The following is a 19,001-nucleotide window of genomic DNA, read 5'->3' on the forward strand; positions in this document are numbered from 1 at the left end:
GGGGGGGGGGTTTTGCCACGCACCAAAATCTGGTAGAGAAAGTATTGGATAAACTGCTTCTCGAGCGGCCTCGAGGTCAGCAGACGGTGGAGATCGGTTCCCAGCAGCTCGGTGACGAAGTAACTGAATTGGTTAGCGTTTGGTAGGCGGAGTTGTGGTGCATGGCAATGCGTACATGTCCTCGAGCGGAGAGATGAAGATGTCGCTCAGGCTGATGATCTGGGTATGGTCAGAGAGTGATTCCAAAGGCTGGTGGCGGAATTGCCCACATTCTCATGCCTAAGGTGCTTCAGGAGCTTGAGCTCTCGGTATGTTCGCTTCGACAGAACCGGGGTGCTGAAGGGCTTCATAATCTTCTTGACAGCCACTGCCTGGTTCGTGAGCTGGTCCTTTGCTGAACTGCGGCCAAAGTCAGTGGCGGGCTAGTGGCCAAGCGTGTCGGGGCCCTACCAAACGAGACCGAATGCGCCCATTCCCACAGGCTGCAGGTCAGTGTACCTGTCGAGGTGTTAGCGGCGCCAGCTGAGGGCAAGGTGGGGTGCACGCCGCACCTGCTCGTAATCTCAAAAGTGGTGCCGAAAATCTGGGCGCGTACGAATTCCGCCATGGTGAATTGTGGTGTGTGCGGGTTGCGACAGGCGCAGGGTGGAGGCGTGGAGGGGAGTGGGTTGTTTTGGTCTTGACTGGAGCGTGGTAGCTGGCAAGAGCAGGCTGAAAGGCCGTGGGGTAGTCGCGAACCGATGGGGGGTGGGGATTCTCGTCTAGGCGCGCGTGGACGGTGCCAGAGGGAAGCAGATTTTACTGGACTCGGAGGGGCTAGGTCGGCGTGTGAGCGAGGGCAGAGATTTTGCACCAGGGTGTGGACGACGGGCGAAAAGGACGGTGTCGTCTCTGGTTGCCGCTTTGAGGCGAGAGGCAGCGGGTCGGCGAGGACAGCAGTGGCGCCGATGAGGTTACCTAGGCGTAGGGGCAGCACACACAGGGATGGAGGGGTCGGGCGACGAAGGTGGCAAGCGGATGGAGAGAGAGGGGCGAGAGAGAGGTGAGAGTGAGAAAGAGGACAGGGAAAGCGTCGAGGGCGACGAGGGGCAGACAGCAAATGCGATGGAGGGATGCGTGGCCCGGGCTCTAGACGTCTCTCACGCAGGTTTCGGTTTGTTCAAGAGTGACGTCACGATGGTCTTTGGGAGTTTTCGATCAGAGCCCGTGCATCACGACGAGGGCAGAGTTTCCTTGGATGATGGCAATTGGGGGCGCAGCGCGGCGGCGGGGGCTTTTTGGTGGGAGCCGGGCGGCGTGGACTGGCGGCGAGTGTTTGTTGTGGTTGCAGTTGTGCTGTGGACGCTCTCGCCCCCCACCATGGGCGGGCGTGTCGAGGGCTTGGGCGAGGGCAGAAGCGCAGTCGGCATCCACGCCCATGGGCAGCGGCCGTCATTCTTGGCCGCTCCCCTCACTGCACGTGGCGGGGGGCTCGTGCGCGCGAGGACTGGCCCTCTGCTCGCCCTCGCGCTGCCTGCGCAGTCCGAGTCGTCGGCCACGCGCTGCGGCGACGGCGACGGCGACGAGGGCGATGGTGAGAGCAGATGACGGGCGGCAGGTCGCGGTGGATGCTGGCGCTGGCAAAGTTGCTCCTCTGGGCAGCGGGTGGTGGCAAGTAATGGGCGCGCATGGCTACACGCACACGCACCCTGGCAGCAGCTGCAGCGGCTAGGCGAGCCTGTTGTCACGTCGACGTACCCTCAGGCAACCCCTGCGGCTATGACGGCAGCAGCAGCATGCGGCATTGCTTCACGCTGCCAATGTGTATATACTGCATGTACGTGTGTGTGTGTGTAGGTAAGCATGAGGCATGAGGCAGAGGCATGAGCGACAACGTGGGAACGGCAGCTGACAGACGTCGTGTTCCCGGGGCCGTTGCAAGCCATGGGCGCTCGCAATGTTTCGTAGCTACGCGTCATTATGCACGACATGGCAGGCGGCGGCGGCGGCGGGCGTGGGCTATACGCGGTAGTTGAGCAGACGGGGCGTGGATAGGGCAGGGCAGGGCAGAGTAGACACTTACTGTGGTGGTAGGGCAAGGGAGGGGGGAGCGGGCGGGCGAGGGCGCGAGGGTACCGCCCAAGTGGCATACACAGGCATAGGCCCTAGCGTCTCACAACGCGAGCCTGCTGGCGCGCAGCGAATGAGGGCGCGCATTCCCGCCGCGGTCCTTAATAATAGACATGGGGCCTCTCCCACTATTACCGCGAGCCCGAGTCGCCAGCCAGCCTCGACGGGGCATCGCGCAGAGAGAGAGACACACACACACGCGCGCGCGCTGCTGGCTGCCGGCACCAGAGCCAGCGCCAGTGCCAGAGCCAGCGCCAGTGCGGCGGCAGGGGCCGCGATATCAAGGGGATGCGATGCGATGCGATGCGATGCGATGCAGTGCCGCGCGACATCTCATCTTGAAGCCAAACGCCCGCGCGCCCGCCCGCGCCCGCAATCTGCTGTGCCAATCGCAGCTGCTCCATGCCACGAGTGAGGATGCCGCATGCGGCCTCGAGGCTGTCGCTCTCTCTCTCTGTCTCTGTGTCTGTCTGTATCTGCCCGTGTCTCTGTGTCTCTGCCTCTCTCTGCCTTTCCCCCCTCCTCAGCCCACCACTGCCACCCGCCCCGCTGTCCTGCCCTCTGCCTGCCTGCTCTGCTCTGCTCTGCTCTGCTCTGCCCGCCGCCGCCGCTGCATCCCTCTGCCGGGCCTGTGCCATTCTGGCCTGCCATCCCCGGTTGAATGAGGCTTAGCAGCTTGCGCCTGCCGCCGCCGCCGCCGCCGCCGCCGCCATCGCCATCGCCATCAGCACCAGCACCAGCGCACCATCACTACCATCACCGCCATCACCACCGCACCCTCACCTTGCCTCGCCCCTCGCCCTCGGCCCCCCGGTGCTTTGGACGCCTCGCTTGCATCCACACCGCCCACGGCCCAGCAGCAGTAGTGCCCTGCACCCCCCGTCTGCCGTCACGAGGCTTGCCGCCTGTCAACTGCGCCGTTTGCAGTGCCCGGCGACGTTGCAGGCTTCGCCGACTCCAGATCCCGCGCCTTCCTCGTCAACTTGCTGGGGAAGGCTCCCTCCGCACGAGCCACAGACCAGCCCTGGAGTCTCCGATCTAGCTCGTCGACACCACCCTACCAACCATACACCACCACCACCACCATCACCGCCCACAGCGCCATTCACCACCCCCAAGTCGTCGCGCCGCCCCCAAAGGCCCCGACCCGCCGCCCGCCTGCCCGACACCACCCTGGCGCCCGCCTGCCCTGCCCTCCGCCCACGTTGCGAGGCCCCCTTTGACGGGTCCTGCGTGTGCGTGTCGGACTGACCCGACCCCAAGCCGCACCCACAGCTCTCGCCAGCAACCCCAACGCGCAGAGAGCCCACCCCTCGCCATCCGCTCCCGCTCCCCTCCCCAAACGCCCCCGCCCACGCCCCTTGCTGCTGCAAAGCGTCGTGCTCGCGACGCGCTGAGCACAAGTGCGAGGCCCCCCCCCATTGTTCCGCGCCCGACTTCCGCCATCGCCGTCGCCTGCGGCCGCGAGCCGCACCCTGAGACGCCCGCCATGGGTATCTGCATGAGCACAAACAACGACGATGTCGAGCAGAAGAAGCGCAGCCAGGCCATCGACCGCAAGCTTGAGGAGGACTCGCGCAGGCTACGGCGAGAATGCAAGATCCTACTGCTGGGTGAGTAGCCAAGCCGCGGCCCGCCCGCCCGCCTGCCTGCCTGCCTGCCTGCCTACCAACCTACCTACCTGCCTTTGCTGGCCCGCAGTCTGGCTTTGCTGCTCCCGCGCTAACCCGCCCTACAGGTTCCGGAGAGAGTGGCAAGTCGACCATAGTCAAGCAAATGAAGATAATACATCAAAATGGCTACACGCAGGAGGAGCTGGCCATGTACCGCCTGACCATCTACAAGAACGTCATCGACTGCGCAAAAGCCCTCATTGGCGCCATGCGACAATTCGACATTGTCTGCGAAATTCCCGACAATGCCGACTTGTGCGACTATCTAGCCAACTACACCGTCGACCCCGACCCCGAAAAGCCCCTCGACGTGAGGGTGGGCCAGGCCATTACGTCCATGTGGCGCGATCCTTGCATACCAAAAGTCCTGGAGCACTCGAGCGAATTCTACCTGATGGATTCGGCGCCCTAGTAGGTTTTTTTTTGCGCCTTTTTCTCCCCCCTTCCCAACATTGCCCTTGGCTGACGCCCGCAAGCTTCTTCGACGAGGTGGAACGGATATCTGACCCAAACTACGTTCCCATCGAGTCCGACGTCCTACGAGCGCGCACCAAGACGACGGGTATTTACGAAACACGATTTACAATGGGCCAGCTCAGCATCCAGTACGTGCGCGTCTTCAAACAAAGCCTCCCAGTGCTCGGACTAATGTGAAACAGCATGTTCGATGTCGGAGGCCAACGAAGCGAACGCAAGAAATGGATTCATTGTTTCGAAAACGTCACATCCATCATCTTCTGCGTAGCCTTGAGCGAATACGACCAAGTCCTGTTAGAGGAAAGCTCCCAAGTATGCCCTCGTCGGCCCTTGCCCTACTTTTCGCCGTGTGGTGTACTGACTCGCGGCCCTAGAATCGCATGATGGAGAGCTTGGTACTTTTTGACTCGGTTGTCAACAGTCGGTGGTTTATGAGAACGAGCATCATCCTCTTCCTCAACAAGGTCGATTTATTCAAGGCTAAACTGGCCCGCTCACCGCTCGGCAACTATTTTCCCGATTACTCTGGCGGAAACGACGTCAACCGCGCCGCAAAATATCTACTCTGGAGGTTTAACCAGGTGAACCGCGCACACCTGAACCTCTATCCTCAGTAAGAATGGCTTGCCCACTCTCTTTACTTTTTTTTTCTCTTGTCCCTAACCCATCACCCAGCCTTACGCAAGCCACCGACACTTCAAATATCCGACTCGTCTTCGCCGCCGTCAAGGAAACAATACTACAAAACGCGCTCAAAGACTCGGGCATACTATGATTGTCACACAGCATTACCCCCCTCGATCCTCGCCTGCGAGGCGTACGGCCTATGAGTGCTCCGTCTTCCATTTCCACACACCCGTTCCTCCGTCTACATTTACATAATAAACGAGCCCTTTACGATCATTACACCCGATCGTGTTACTCATGATGCACACTTGCGGCCACGAATTGGGATTTGGGAGATATCATTGCCTCTAGCTATTGACACATAGAGAGCGCAGCATTGGTGTTTTTGGCGTTGAAAGATTCCCTGGGCCTTTGTCCTTTGTTTTATCTGGGATGCGAAATGGGTTCATCACAAACCATCTCTTTGGGAGCAGGGCTGTTTGTGTCTCTTTTTTTTTCTCTCTCTCTGTTGTCCTTTTTTTTGCTCCTGTTTTCTTGCCTAGTCGACATTACCTCAACCACCCATCATCCTGATTTCTTTCCACTGTTAGCCTCAATGGATTGAGAAGAAAAAGTTGAATGGACATATCCACCGTGTCCCCCCCCCCCCCCCTTTGTTTCCCTTTTTTCTTCTCTGTGACCCGGGGTTTCGCCCGTCCGTCAGATTTGGGGGTGAGGAGGACTTGTTCTTGTTCTTTTTTCTTGTATGCTATATAGTCTCTCTCTTTTCCCACGATGTGTTGGCTGGTCTTTTCATCACACTCTATTCTTGTTTTTTTTTCTTTCTATATTCTCATTCACAGTCTCTCTCTCTCTCTTTATCGTCGTCGCAGGAAAGGAAAGGAAAGGAAAGGAAAGGAAAAAAAGGGGGCGGTGAAAGCACACATCTGGATATGTCGTGTAGTTTGTATTGTTTTGTTTGGTCGTGTTTTCTCTCTCTCTCTCTCCCTATCTCTCTCTTTTTGCCAACAACAGTTTACTTGTTTTTTTTGCTTCTCTTCTTCTTCTTCTTTCTTCCCCCAAACGTATTTATATAATATCCAGCCTCCTCCCTGTCGTCGTCGTCGTCATCATCGTCGTCGTCGCTGCTACCAAATCCGCCCCATTTTGCAAGCCAAAAATGGAATTGGTTTTTTATCGTGTTACGGTTTTTTCCTTTCTTTTCTTGATTTGTAACCGTTTCTCCTTTTCCATCTTTTTTTCTTTCTGATCTTCTTTTTGTTTTGGTTACTTTTCTTGTGTCTACACTTGTTTGTAAAGAAGAAGAAGATGCAGCAGCAGCATCATTGTTGTCATCGTTGTTGTTGTTGTCGTCGTCGTCGTCGTCGCCAAGTGCGTGCGTTTTCTAGCTTTCCCCCATCTCCCATATAATATATATAATGTACGGTCTAAGTAAAGCCTGTCAGTCAGTCGAGTCCTCCCCCCCACCTGCTTGCAGGGACACCCTCAGAGCTATTATAGTATCGGAAAAATGGAAATCTATCAATTCAATTCAATTGCAATAATGATAACTTGTGATGAGTTGAATACTTGGTGGTCTCAGTCCTAATATATATATGTGAGTGTGTGTGTGTGCAGACGAATCATCTTCCCCACCTCTTCTCTCTTCTCTTCTCCGTCTTGTTGATAAACACATCACTCAAGTTTATTGATTGATACATGGTATACGTGACATTGCATGTACATTCACCTGCGAATAACGTAGTAAGGCTGAGGGCAAAGACCACACAAGCTAAGAAGGCTCTTTTACTATATTAGCGTCTGTTTTCAGCGGTAACATGTGTGTCGCATGAAGATATGAAAAGGCGGTTTGTTGAATCAGGATACATACATACATACATACACACATACATGTATTTCTATGCGCATGTTACTTACATACATAGACCAGAGTGTTGGTCGTACTGGTGGTGTGTGCACCATCATCATCCATTTCATCTCATTAACCCAAGTCTGGAAATGGGAATTTGGCAAAATTACGTTCCCCCTCCCCCCCCCCCATTAGAAATTAACGGGAAAAAAAAGAGGCGAACATGACATAAAAGGGGGGGGGAAATCTTTTACAGTGTTAGCTAGTATACATAACTACTTGGTTAAAGAAAAAAAAAAGAAAAAAAAAGACAACCCCCCCCTCGAGCTTGAAAACGCATGACTGACTTAAACTTTTAAACCAAGTTAGACCTGGAACCTAAAGATTTGATTAGTTCGACCTACATAGACTAGGGGGGGGGGATTTGAATACTAGACTCAAGTTCAAACCTTGGGAATCAGGAAAGGAAAGGAAAGGAATGGGGCTAGAATGCTGCTACTGTAATTGTTTTTTTCTTCTTCTTCCCACTCCGCTGTCATGTTGTACGTTGATGTGCGTGGCGGTTGCGCGGAGCGGAGCAAAGCAAAGTAAAGCAAAGCAAAGCAGAGCACACGCCAAATGTCCGCGTCCATGCCAATGTGCAATACCAATGTGCAATAGTATGTAGAAGTCTATTGGATATACTTGTATGCGGTGTACTCTAGCGCACTTTTTTTTTCTTCTTCTTCTTAGCACCTCCCTTCCTATTTCCCTCTTCCATTTTCACATTCACATTCCCTCCGCATCTTACTGCGGATTTCCGCATTCCTCTCGCTGTAATCACTTTCCCTGTGCGCTGTATGTGTTTGAGCACGTGTATATTCGGTATTGGTCTAGCACCTGTTCTTTGTCTTCTGCTTCTTGGTTGCTACAATAGACGTGTGCGAGTGTCTTGGCTTGAAACATGTGGATTTGAAATACAAATACACTAACTGCGTATCTTGCCGTCGTGGCAAACAAGGGGGCTCTAGACATGTGTGTGTGTGTGTGGATAGGTAGGTAGTAAGTAAGGGGATGCGCTAGATTGATTCGTAAATTATACAAGCACAAGCGTACACAAACATATACATGGTTGTAGCGGGAATATGTAGATAATCACGACTGAGTTCATGCGAGTGTGGCGAGAACGAAAAATGAAAAAAATAATAATTTGGATTATAGTTTCCACCCTCCTCTGAGACTTGGGTGAGGGCCTTGGCTTACCTGGCTACTGGGGCTGTGTAGTTAGGCTAGTACATGTTAGTTTGTCTCTGTCACTGTCTCGGGAGGGGCGATCATACACGGCTTCAAAGACCAACCTCTCCATCTGTTCCCCTCCATTACCCCGTCCATTGATTTAGTCATACATATATCATTCCCAGCCTAGCTTATGCACAGCCCGTCCCTGCACGTGAGCAGCAATATCAGCCGGCTGTCCATATATGTGAGTGCGCTGACAGCCAGTAAGACAAAAGGGCACAACCAGCCCCCTCCTCCCAAAAAGAAAAGGAAAGAAAAGAAAAAAGGACGAACTCGGCAAAACAAGAGTGATGGCCAGGGGGGGCGGAGTCGCGGGAAATGATGATGTGCAAGGCATAAAAAAGTCTGTGTATACACACACAGCTTCACCCACACACACACATACAAAGCTAGTATGTATGTGTACACAGATCAAGTACCAGCACCAAAACCCAGGTTTTAGCCAGAGCAAAAGACATTTGATATCTTCTCGGCGGTAAGCCTGTGCCGCCCCCTTCTCCTCTGGCACAACAATGAGACACGCCGAAGAATCTTGGCCCTGCACGAAAAACTCGAATTTACTTTTTTTCTCCTCCCCCTTTGCACAAGTCTTTTTGCTTTTTTCTTGGGACCTTCTTGGCGTGGCTGGCGGGGTTAGCGGGGGGTGCTTCCTTTTTCTTCTTCTTCCGCTTTTCTTGTTGTGCCTTTTGTTTCGGCCGTTTGGGCGCTGAGTTATGCGTGGGGGAAGAGGCCGGGGTGTGTGTGTGTGTAATCCCCCCTCCCCCATAACAAAGAGGGGTACATGCATATTGTGATGCGCGATGCGATGCGATACGAGAGAAAGAGAGGATGTGGTTTAGCTGATGGATAATGATGAGATATGCATGTTGCGTGTATAAGCACATCTAAGCTTTTGTCCCCTTCCTGTCGGGCCAGGGTGGGTGCGTGTGGTGTGGTGTGGAGAGAGCGAGCGATGGATCTAAGATTCCGTCGCTGCCTGTTTGGGCGAAGGCCCTGCGGGAAGAGTGGGGAAGGTCATGTTGCCGTTACGAGGTACTTGGTACTTGGCTTGCGGGGGCCCGCGGTGCTTTTACCAACCAACATGGTCACATGGCACACACACAGACGGAGAAATTACACCGTGCAGACAAAAAATAGGGGGAGGAAAAGTGTCATGGCATTCCAATGTCAATTTAATCTGATCTGAACACATCTCGGCCATTTTGTTCCCAGGCTAAGCCGCCACCCATTCCTCCAAGTGCAAACGCCTGTCCATGCGTCCCTAACCAACGGGCGAGGAGCAATCTTTTTGTGATATGTATACTGACTTTTCCAAAAAAGAAAAAACAAGAGAAAGGTATCGTGACATCGTAAACGCCCATGCAGTCTGTTTGCCCTGCTGCACTGAAACTCCATCGCGGTCAGCTCGCAAGGCGTGCGTGCTGTAACCGCCCCTATTGGACCAAACGTCAAAAGTCGAGCAAGAACCGCCTAGTAGATGTTGGACAGGAAAGCCGATCGCTCAAAGCTCATCCGCCTCTGGCGCTCGGCAGCGCTCATCTCCTTAAGACCGCCCGCCGGCGGCGCATACTTTGCATTAACCGCAAGAGGAGCGAATATCTTAGGGCCAAAGATTGGCGAATGGAAAGTGTTTGTTGCGGGCGAAGATGGCGGGCTGATAGTGCTAGCCTCGGAGGGGGCTGTGACACTGGACAGGCTGGAGACGGACGAAATGGACTGGTGACGTCCGCTAGCCGGTCGGTTGGAAAGAAACCCGTGAGCAGACACGACGGGCTCGGCGGCAGCTGGAGCGGGAGTGGCTTTCTTGATGGGGGTGTTGACAGCGAGAAAGTCTTTTGGGAAGGGAATGTGGTAGGTTGGCCTAGTGGAAGACATTGCGCCAGCGTGGATAGCAAAGTAGTGGGTGGAGTTTGTTTGAAAGCGCTATGGAAGCTGAAAAAGAGAGCCTTGTTGGATCGAGGTAGTGTTGGTGTTTTGCCGGTTGACCGAGAAGGTTGGGCCCTCTTTATACGCGACTCGACGGCTCGAGGTAGTCGATGAAGTATCAAATCTTGTGTCGTCTGTGGGTACGACGGTAGCGCTGCCAAGCCAGTTCCGCTGGGCTTTGCAGGTATTGACTGGTCTTGGTAATGGACTAGCTGGCCTTGGTGATCTACAAAAAGCAACTGAGACGCTTCTCAGGAGTGCGGACGCGGGGCTATTGGTGGCTCAGATGTGGCAAATTCCGCTTAGCATAAGAGATGCGGTCCCGGAAACAACGTGGGGCCTTGGGGTGCAGCGCGGGATGTTGCAGCTACTTCCGCACGCTTGGTCTTGGCAGGTGAACTGTGCTGGATGCCAGTGATAGTATTGGTCCGGCGGACTAGCGGGCTTGCGGTGCGAGCGGCCTTGTTGAGTGACTAGACTACTACAAACACGTGCGTGTTTCGACTGCGTAAGCGTCCAGGTGCGTGAATGTGTATGATCGACGAATTCTGATGCTGTCGGTGGAGTCTAGAGAGCTTGGCGGGCGTGGTGTACAAGCAAGAGCGTGTCCGGCGTCCGTGTTTGTGTGTCCCGGGGCGCTTAGGGGATATGAAGACAGGCAGGGTGTCGTGGGCGGTCACAATGTTTAGGATTGCGATCAGTCGGGCGAGTAGCAAGATGGCTTGGCAAAGTTTAACGTGTTTGACGGAGCGGAGTGGGAGATTGGGAGTCGACAACAACAAGGGACGCAGAAAGTTACGACGAGTCGAGCATTTAAGAATGGGCGCCCAGATAAGATTCTTCGGCACTCTCGGTCCAAAGGGCGGTCGGCGGGCCTGGGGGCGACGTGATGCGAGACCAACGCGACGCCAAAGGCGCTTGAAGCAGACGCGGCCTGTGAGGCATGCACGAAATGTGGACAACTGGGATGCAAGCCTCGACGCGCAGTCCCGCTATCTGCACGCTGCGGGCCCCCTTGGTCGGTCCATAGTGGTTAGAGACTGAGGCGAGTGGAGCAGACAGGTGAGCATAACCCAGCACGTTGCTGTAGCTAGCCCGCTCGGTGGCTAGCCCTCGTGGGGAGCTTCTGACCAAGCAATGGCCGCATGGAGTAAGAGAATGACGCGACGCATCGCCGTCGCAGGCTGGCCTGGTGTCATAGGCCGCTTTCTGCTCGTCCGGGGAGCTGAGCACGCGAATGGGCTTGCATAAGACAGCGCACATCTCAGTCTCGGACGGCCGGCGGGTGCCCATGTGATGGCTGCTTGCTGGTGAATGGCCGTTCCTGGGGGGGCGTCTTGGTCCTAGCCAGTCCGCGAAGGGCATGTCTCGCATCATGCGGGGGTTGACCATGGGCCGCCGGCGGATCCGCGCCCTTGAGCCTTCTCGCCGAGTCGTGCAGGTGTACTGACACTGGTGCCGTATTGTGGTAAGCCGAAGATAGCCTGGGAGCCACAATGCCCTGGAAGAGAGGGGCGTTCATCACCTGCGCCCGTGGTGGTGCGCGCCATGGCGTGACGGAGAAAAAAAAAAGAGCATGTGTGTGGGTTGCGGCGGAGACAAGCGATGGATGGCATTTGCGGTCGGAACTTGCCTCGACGCGTCATGTGACCCGCGCGCTATCTTATCTCCGTTGCCTCAACACCCCAACAGCTGCACACCCACACCTTCTCCATCCAACCAACCTACCCACGACTCAGCTCCAGATAACTCGACTACGCCTCATCCATCCGGTTCTTTCCTCGGCCCCCACCCATCCCTGCCTGCACTTGCACCGGACTCGTGCCGAAAGCTGCACCGGCCATCTCTCCTCGACGCCTGCTCCGTCTACTTGCAACATGTTCATTACGCATGCCATGCCAAAATACCGTGGAGCGGGGTAGAGCCTGGCTGCCCCCCGATTGCCACGCTCGCGAGATCATCTTTCCCCTACCTCGACATTTGACAACGATCGGACCACCTGTCTGTTAGCACAAGCAGCCGCCCTACAGCTATCCAGCTGGTGGTGTGCGAGTACAGCCAACTGGACCACGACGCTTCCGGCCCATCCGCGTCAGCAGAGTCGCAAACGCTCGAGTATCTTTTCTCACAACGACGTCATTTAGCCAGGCTTCAGTTACGAGCCAAGCAAGCAGGAACCACTGTATACGCGCCAAGCACTAAGTACAGGATAGATCTAGATCTACCTGCTTAAAAAGGGCTACGACAATATCGACATGTGTATACTTGCTCCGGCGCCCCCAGCCCACTTTCCAAAAAAATCCCCCAGGGTCTATTTATCCTGCACAGCAACCGGTCAAAGCGGCACTAACAGCGGGAGATGCACACTAAGAGACGGTGGAACAAGCGGTGTGACTGGGTCCGACTTGACTTGTACCCCAGCCCATGTCGCCCACCCCACACTACGTCTGCACATGGTCCGGTCAACGTTGCGGAGTATCGCAAAGACTTCAGAAATGTTGTGTCTGGGCCCTGAATCCATTTCCAAGTGTGCTGCTCTGGTCTCTGTTCAACTCACTAGAGCGGAAGTACACGCGGGCTCCGGTGGATTCTATGGCATACGCACTACCTTTACAGCTAGCTGCCGGTGTCTACTGCGTGGACGCGAGGGGCACATGTGCACAGTGGAGCAATGGCGCCGCTGAATCTACACAGCTCGGTTGACTTCGCCGGAATGTCACCAAGCGACGGCGCTACATCAAGCCAGTCATAAGCGCGCCTCCATTTTTGTAATGCCCATGGTGATATCATCAAGCAGTACTCTCGTTTGCCGCGGGCGGGACCCAATCGTACGCTCGTAACTCGCTTCTTTTTCTGCTCCAGGACACAGCAGTCGGCTCACCTTCCACAGCCCCACGCGCGACACGACCCACAGAGAACCAGCTGCCATTGCTTTGACGTGGGTTACACTGCCACATGTTAGACAGGTGGGCCGCTACTTACGACACCAGATGCGAAGCGTGGGCATCTTCCACCGAATCTTGGGTACACACGCTAGACGGAGAGGCAATGGCATTCTGGCGTCCCGTTCCGTTACGCCAACGTGGTACGTCAACAGCCTGTCGCCCTCCATGCACGTGGGGGCGACTCCTACTAGGTTGGTCCTCGGAGGTCACATGCTCAGCCTGCTATGCAGTTATAGGGCAAGCCGCCGGTTTGCCACTTCACGTATTCCATTGCCTCGTGATGGCCTAAATAAACATAGTTGGTGCTGGTCCCCTTCTGTCTGATTTCATATATAGTGTCGTTTCAATTTTTCCAGTCTGAGACTAAGTAATGTGACCGACAAGTTACGCTCGACCATCTCCTTCTCGGTGGTAATCTCGGTTTGTCTTCTACTCATGCCACAAGAATGTCGACGCGCACCGTTGCGGTCAGATATGTGCTTACAAGGAGACTGGTGGAGTTCTACTCTATATATAACGAGTCAGCACTAGGATGGCTAGCGTGGATTTACACCCTCATCTTTCCAAAGCACTATATGTGAAACGACTGCGGATGCTGCGTTGCGTGTCATTTCACATAGCATACGAGCTATGCACAGGCATGTACTATTTCTATTCTACTCTGTGTTCTTCACAGCAGACTGGTATGATATAGACTGCTGCGCTTTTTCTGCAAGTATGATATTAGCCAACCATGGCAACACCTTGCTTGAACAGTCTATGAGATTGTGGATGAGAAATTTTACGCTGGCTAAAACTTGCTTAGTCTTAATTGATCAGAATCACATCTGTTTGGAGAGTACGATGGAGATGAACGATATAGTCACAGCAAGGAAGCTGTCACGACAGTGCAGCATAAATGGCACGGTAGCAATTGCGCTGGCCGTTTTCTTTTCCGCTCTCTCTTCTGTTTCTCTTCTTTCGGCCTCAAATAAATAATTCTCTTTGGAAGCCGTAGTGTTGTCTCGACCTATTTAGCAACCTTCATGGGGTGACTGGTCGCATCCAAAACAATCTTATGCTGATGTTCCCTCAGCTGTCATCCATGAGGTGTATCAAGACTAGCCGCCGATGCTCATTCGTACTTCATAGTAGTCATACCTTAACACACACATTGGCTCTTCTTCCTACAGGCTGCGCAAAGCCAAGACCATTCAACTACACTAGCTACTCTCTGATATCCGATCACGTCAATCACTGCTCGAACCACACAAACATCCAGCTCACCATTCACCAGCATAGTCTGAATCACCATGGAAACTTCGCGGCGACCCACTTTTCATCGCGCAGCCTTGCTTTGCCAACCATCGTTCATGTTCACGGCATCAACAAACGGCCTCACCATCACCACGAGCGCGTCTTCTGCGCTAAGCTCGCGCAGGAGAATTCATGTATAAATAAGGGCTGGCCTCTAGGAAATCTCGTCTCAAACTCTCTACACCCGCCTGGGCTACTTTTCGCTCAGCAAAAAGCATCTTTGTTGTTGTACACTACCAACGCCAACACAATAGCATCATCGTCATCATGGGTGCCGACGAAGAGCCCACCCGCGACGAAGCCGGCGCCGTCAAGTTCGGGCCCAAGAGTAAGTCCAAGAACCCTCACAGACTTGAACACATTCTTTACATCACTAGCCTTGAAGGAAACCCTCAAAGAACTCGATGCCATCAACAAGTCGATCATCAAGCTTGACGAGGAGAACGGTAAGCCCAAGACAGCCACATGGAGAGCCCTCTGGAACCTACTAACGTGATTAGATCCATTCGATGGCCTCCGCAAGACGCTCTTCAGGTTCCTGATGATCCACGAATACTCAGTTGACGAGCCCTTGGACAACACAGTGGTACGTATCATACCCTTCAGCTCCGCTCCCTCACCATAACGAACTAACCTTTACCCCCCCCCAGAAATTACCCGCAGTCCCCACGGAGCTCATCAGTGAAATCGGCGTCCACCTCAGCAGCCGCGACCTACAGACGCTGCGGTACACCAGCAAGCGGTTCCGGTACGGGGTGAAGACGATCTTCGGCAAGGAGCTCGTGAACGCGCAGACGGTGTTCCCGACATATGTAAGTGTAGCTTCTTTCCTGGCGTTGCTGCGTTGTGAGTCTTTCTTCCCGGGCATGGTGGATACGGTCACGCTGGTGGGCGAGGCGCCGCGCATCCACGAGCACGGGTCCGACTGGGCGTGGGAGCGGCTCGAGGATAGCGAGCGTGCGGTGGTGACGCCCGGCGATAGAATGCTCCAGCGCGGTATCAACGCTGCGCATGCGGCGTGGTGCAGTGTCAACGACGACTTTTGCTACTCTGGCGGATACCGCATCTTACTTAGTAAGTCAAGTTCCCCCCTCACACATTGGATAGCGAAGGGGAAAAAAAAGACTGATTCCAAAAAACAACAACAACAGCCATGATGCTTTCGCGCCTCCCCAACCTCAAGACTATCAAGATCCGCAAGTTGAGGGCTGGTGAACACGTTCCCGATGTCGATGGCATGGATGCGCTGCCGGACTTGTCCTTCTACCGCCCCAAGCTGCCTGTCAACGACATCTTCTACGGCGACTGGCAGTACGACACGGTGCACAAGCGCGTTACTGTCTACACGGATGAGTACGGCGAGGAGATTGTCGAGGCCGGTGCGGGACCCCAGGCTAGCTTCATCGACGATGTGGTTGCTGCCATGGGGAACGCGCGTACGAGTGCTGTGCTTGAGAGCATTGTTTGAGGGTGTTGTGATGTACACTCCCTGGAGGAATTGAGGAGACGAATGGGAGAATTGGCTACGAACTGGAGGGGTCTTTGTACGATATTGAGATTGTGGTTGTGGAGGATACCCAAGTGGCGGCAAGACCGACAGTATAGTGGCCAGATGTTAGTTGAGGATGTGCAAGGGGGGAGATGGGGATACGGACGGCGGTTGAAGTGGCTTCTCCATGCGCTTCATCGGACGCTTCTTCCGACGGACAGTTGCTGCGTCAATGCAACAAACAAGTCTTTCGGTCCACACTCAGGTTTCACCCGTCCCCCATCCATCGCGTGCTTGTGCAAACAGGGAAACCTCAACACGTCAAAATGCATACACGTACAATTCCACCAGCCTCAGTCCTCTCCAAACGCAAACATCTTCCAGTTCCTCGCCAACCGCGTCACACCGTCCTGCAAACTCCACCCTTTAACCCTGCATATCCTGCGTACGATATCTTCGAGCCTGATATCCATTTCATCGCCTGCAGTGTGCAAATCGCTCTCGACAAGCAGCATATCATCCGGCACCGTCCTAACCATTTCCTCGAAGCCAGCGGGAGTCTCTTCAAGCAAAGCATCCGAGAGATTGATCGCCGTGCTGAAGCTGGCGAAAATCCTTGCTGGAACCGCCGGGTTCAGGTACTGCTTGAAATTCGACACGTTTCCCGAGTACGAATGCAGACAGATTCTCGGGGGGTAGGGCGTCGTGGGGCGCTGGGTTTCTGCAGTTTTGCTTTGTGAATTCTCGTCTGCCGCGATGGCGGCTTCGGCGGCAGGATGGTCCTGTCCGCGTTTCTTGCGCTCGCGCTTACTCAGGACGTGTTTTTCGTGGCCTTTCCAGAGGCCCGAGAGCACTTCTAGCACTAGCCCGTGGGCCTGCACGCCATGCACACTGACTGCGCGCCCCATTTCCGCCGCGAGCTGTAATTGCAGTTTGAAAATCTTCTTCTGGTGTGCGGGACTGCAGCGGAAAGGCGTCAAGCGGCGACCTTCGCGGCCACCGGGCGTCAGCGTCTTGTCGCGCTTCGCCCAGAGATGCTGGTTTCCGGTCCACGACTCGGGGATGCGAAAGGAACGATCGAGCCCGATTTCGCCGACGAGAGCATACGGGTATTTGTGAAGTAGCTTTTTCGTTTCAACCAGAAACGTGGAAAAGGGCGTGGGATCCGGGAGTGAGAGGTATATCTTGATATCCTCGTCGCTGGGGTTTTCGCGGGCTGGCTGCAGCACAGTCTTGTAATGTGCAATCTTGTCGTCGCCTGTGAGATTTCCCTGCTCTTTCCAGTGGCTCTCACCATCAATGGCGTTGGTGAGATACATTTGATAGGAGAACCAGGGATGCCACCCGAAACACGGCACGATGCATTCATCCCTCGACCATTGCGACGGATCTGGCGATCGAATGCTGTGCTTGTCTGCAGCAGCCGTAACAAGCTGCTGGTCTTCGGCTCTTGTAGCCATGACGGTGAGTGCTCTCGCCTTCATATTCCGTATCGCCTCGATGCTAGACATGGTATCTGTTGGATGACAATGCGCATCGTAGACGCCCAGGTGCCATGGAAAGGCCTCCGCCTTGCTCTTATCTGCCTCCATTTCCATCAAAACAAATCCCGATTTATATTTCTCAGTTCCAACGCCTAGACTCGCAATGTATATGTGTGTGTGTGTGTTTATTTTCGCAATGTCGAGATTGAAAGCTTCGGAAGCGTATGACGTACATGTGAGGCTTTTCGGAATTGCCTTTTCTTTTCCCCGACACGGCGCTTATGCTCATCGACTACACAGACGGGCGCTCCCGGACCGCACGTTCACAACTCCGCTGCACCTCGGCACAACGCACGACGCGTATACCATATGTCGCTACTAAGATAGCTTAGAAATGGGGGGTAAGTTTTCTAGCTGCTAGTAAAAAATCCTAGTATTACTAATTACTTATTATTAGTAAAGCAGCTAACGTGGTTCACAAGTGAGTCGCTAACCCAAGCGAGTCGCTAACGCCCCACCAGCCCATCAACTTCATCACTATAACGCGTGATGTCTTAACAACGCAACTGTCTATTAATATATTCTGAATCTGATCTTTAACTTGCTCTTTTTAACGTCTAGTCGCAACGTGTTTAGAGTGTAAACCGTGCTGCTACTATCTACAACGTCCTACAAAGAACTCTATCTGATCGACGCGCTGGAAAGCGCCCTCAACGCGACTGCGAGCCGAAATCGAAGCGTCTAGATAAGCTAGAAGAGGAGGCTATAGTTGAGCGTATTCTTAAAGAGTCTGCGCGAGGATTTGCGCCTATAAAGCTTGACGTTCGAGTAATGGCTGATAAACTATTGGAGGAGCGTGGTGGCAACCCTGTTGGCAAGAACTGGGTTGACAACTTCGTTAAGCGGACTCCTGAGCTCCGTACGCGCTGGAGCCGTCCCTATGATCACCAGCAAGCCGCCTGCAAGGATCTAGTGGCTATCCAGCGCTGGTTCGACTTAGTCTAGGCGACAAGGCAGAAGTGGGGTATTGTGGACGACGATATCTATAACTTTAACGAGACTAGCTTTATAATAGGCAAGATTTTATTATAGTTAGTTATTACAGCATTAGAAGGATATAAGAAAAAGAAGCAGATACAGCTAGGCAACTGTAAGTAGGTTACTGTGATCTAAGGCGTGGGCGCGTTAGGTCGCTAAATACCACCCTTCGTTGTCTTTGCGGGCAAGGTGCTTATTAACGTCTAGTTTAAGGATTTGCCTGCTAACTAGGTTCTTAAAGTTAGTCTTAATAGCTGGACGAATGATTAGCTTAGTCTTGCCTAGTTAGAGCACTTTAATACCTATACAAAGAGCTCTACTATAGGTGGGTATTAACTGCTTATTATTAATGGCCATGAGAGCTACTGCTCTGTCAATTTCTAAGATCTTTGCAAGGAGAAGAATATTGTGCTTCTCTGCATGCCTGCGCACTCGTCTCACCTATTGCAGCCCCTTGACGTCGCCTACTTCTCGCCGTTGAAGCGCAAGTATAGCGACGCTATTTCAGGCTTAGCACGCAACCGCACCCACTATATCAGCAAAGAGACCTTCCTACTAGCCTTTAAGACTGCTTTTGAGCAGTCTATCACGAAGGAGAATACGGAGGTGCCTCACAAAAGTTTTGTCCCACGCTAATCTCGGCGCTTCGGCATAACTCTTCTTGGCGCAACTCCCACCTTTGAGCTGAGTAGCTGTACGATTTGTCTGTATCTATCGTTACAATGTCTCCTAATACTGATCCTTACACCCGCACCTTAATTGTGGCGTTAAAGTCACCTTCTGTTGGCAAGTCTACATCACAGATCTCTG

General features: G+C 53.8%; 5 protein-coding genes across 5 annotated transcripts in view; 2 read left to right on the forward strand and 3 right to left on the reverse strand.

Annotated features, from left to right (window-relative positions):
• SETTUDRAFT_47519 (uncharacterized protein) overlaps positions 1–1,086 on the reverse strand; it is a 3,373-nt gene extending 2,287 nt beyond the window's left edge. The window contains exons 1-5 of the mRNA XM_008027934.1: positions 552–1,086; positions 451–498; positions 270–399; positions 176–219; positions 24–123 (exon numbers count right to left, since the gene is read on the reverse strand). Coding sequence (XP_008026125.1) covers positions 24–123; positions 176–219; positions 270–399; positions 451–498; positions 552–607 — 378 coding nt within the window. The 5' untranslated portion in view covers positions 608–1,086. The remainder of the gene's footprint in view (positions 1–23; positions 124–175; positions 220–269; positions 400–450; positions 499–551) is intronic.
• Positions 1,087–3,600: 2,514 nt separating this feature from the next.
• Positions 3,601–5,517, forward strand: SETTUDRAFT_169264 (uncharacterized protein). The gene is made up of 6 exons (XM_008027960.1): positions 3,601–3,722; positions 3,848–4,193; positions 4,259–4,387; positions 4,442–4,571; positions 4,634–4,872; positions 4,935–5,517. The coding sequence occupies exons 1-6, from the start codon at positions 3,611–3,613 to the stop codon at positions 5,032–5,034; spliced, it is 1,056 nt and encodes a 351-aa protein (XP_008026151.1). The 5' UTR covers positions 3,601–3,610; the 3' UTR covers positions 5,035–5,517.
• A 3,966-nt stretch (positions 5,518–9,483) lies between these two features.
• Positions 9,484–9,888, reverse strand: SETTUDRAFT_39637 (uncharacterized protein; the record flags this gene model as incomplete). Its single annotated transcript, XM_008027912.1, has 1 exon — positions 9,484–9,888. One exon carries the CDS (start codon positions 9,886–9,888, stop codon positions 9,484–9,486), a length of 405 nt encoding a protein of 134 aa, XP_008026103.1.
• A 4,559-nt stretch (positions 9,889–14,447) lies between these two features.
• Positions 14,448–15,648, forward strand: SETTUDRAFT_28537 (uncharacterized protein; the record flags this gene model as incomplete). Its single annotated transcript, XM_008027892.1, has 5 exons — positions 14,448–14,508; positions 14,558–14,626; positions 14,681–14,766; positions 14,831–15,254; positions 15,332–15,648. The coding sequence occupies 5 exons, from the start codon at positions 14,448–14,450 to the stop codon at positions 15,646–15,648; spliced, it is 957 nt and encodes a 318-aa protein (XP_008026083.1).
• Positions 15,649–15,764: 116 nt separating this feature from the next.
• On the reverse strand, positions 15,765–17,306 carry SETTUDRAFT_151157 (uncharacterized protein). The gene has a single exon (XM_008027961.1). The coding sequence runs from the start codon at positions 17,265–17,267 to the stop codon at positions 16,023–16,025; it is 1,245 nt and encodes a 414-aa protein (XP_008026152.1). The 5' UTR covers positions 17,268–17,306; the 3' UTR covers positions 15,765–16,022.
• Positions 17,307–19,001: the final 1,695 nt, after the last annotated feature.

Source organism: Exserohilum turcica, assembly GCF_000359705.1.
Source record: "Exserohilum turcica Et28A unplaced genomic scaffold SETTUscaffold_21, whole genome shotgun sequence".
NCBI lineage: Eukaryota > Fungi > Ascomycota > Dothideomycetes > Pleosporales > Pleosporaceae > Exserohilum > Exserohilum turcicum.

What these genes read in the sequence shown, in the direction of transcription:
- SETTUDRAFT_169264 (XM_008027960.1), top strand. Translation starts at nt 3,611, where the DNA reads ATGAGCACAAACAACGACGATGTCGAGCAGAAGAAGCGCAGCCAGGCC. An exon ending in TGTTAGAGGAAAGCTCCCAA is followed by an intron (nt 4,572 to 4,633) that starts GTATGCCCTCGT and finishes TCGCGGCCCTAG; the next exon opens with AATCGCATGATGGAGAGCTT. An exon ending in CACCTGAACCTCTATCCTCA is followed by an intron (nt 4,873 to 4,934) that starts GTAAGAATGGCT and finishes CCCATCACCCAG; the next exon opens with CCTTACGCAAGCCACCGACA.
- SETTUDRAFT_151157 (XM_008027961.1), bottom strand. Translation starts at nt 17,267, where the DNA reads ATGGAAATGGAGGCAGATAAGAGCAAGGCGGAGGCCTTTCCATGGCAC.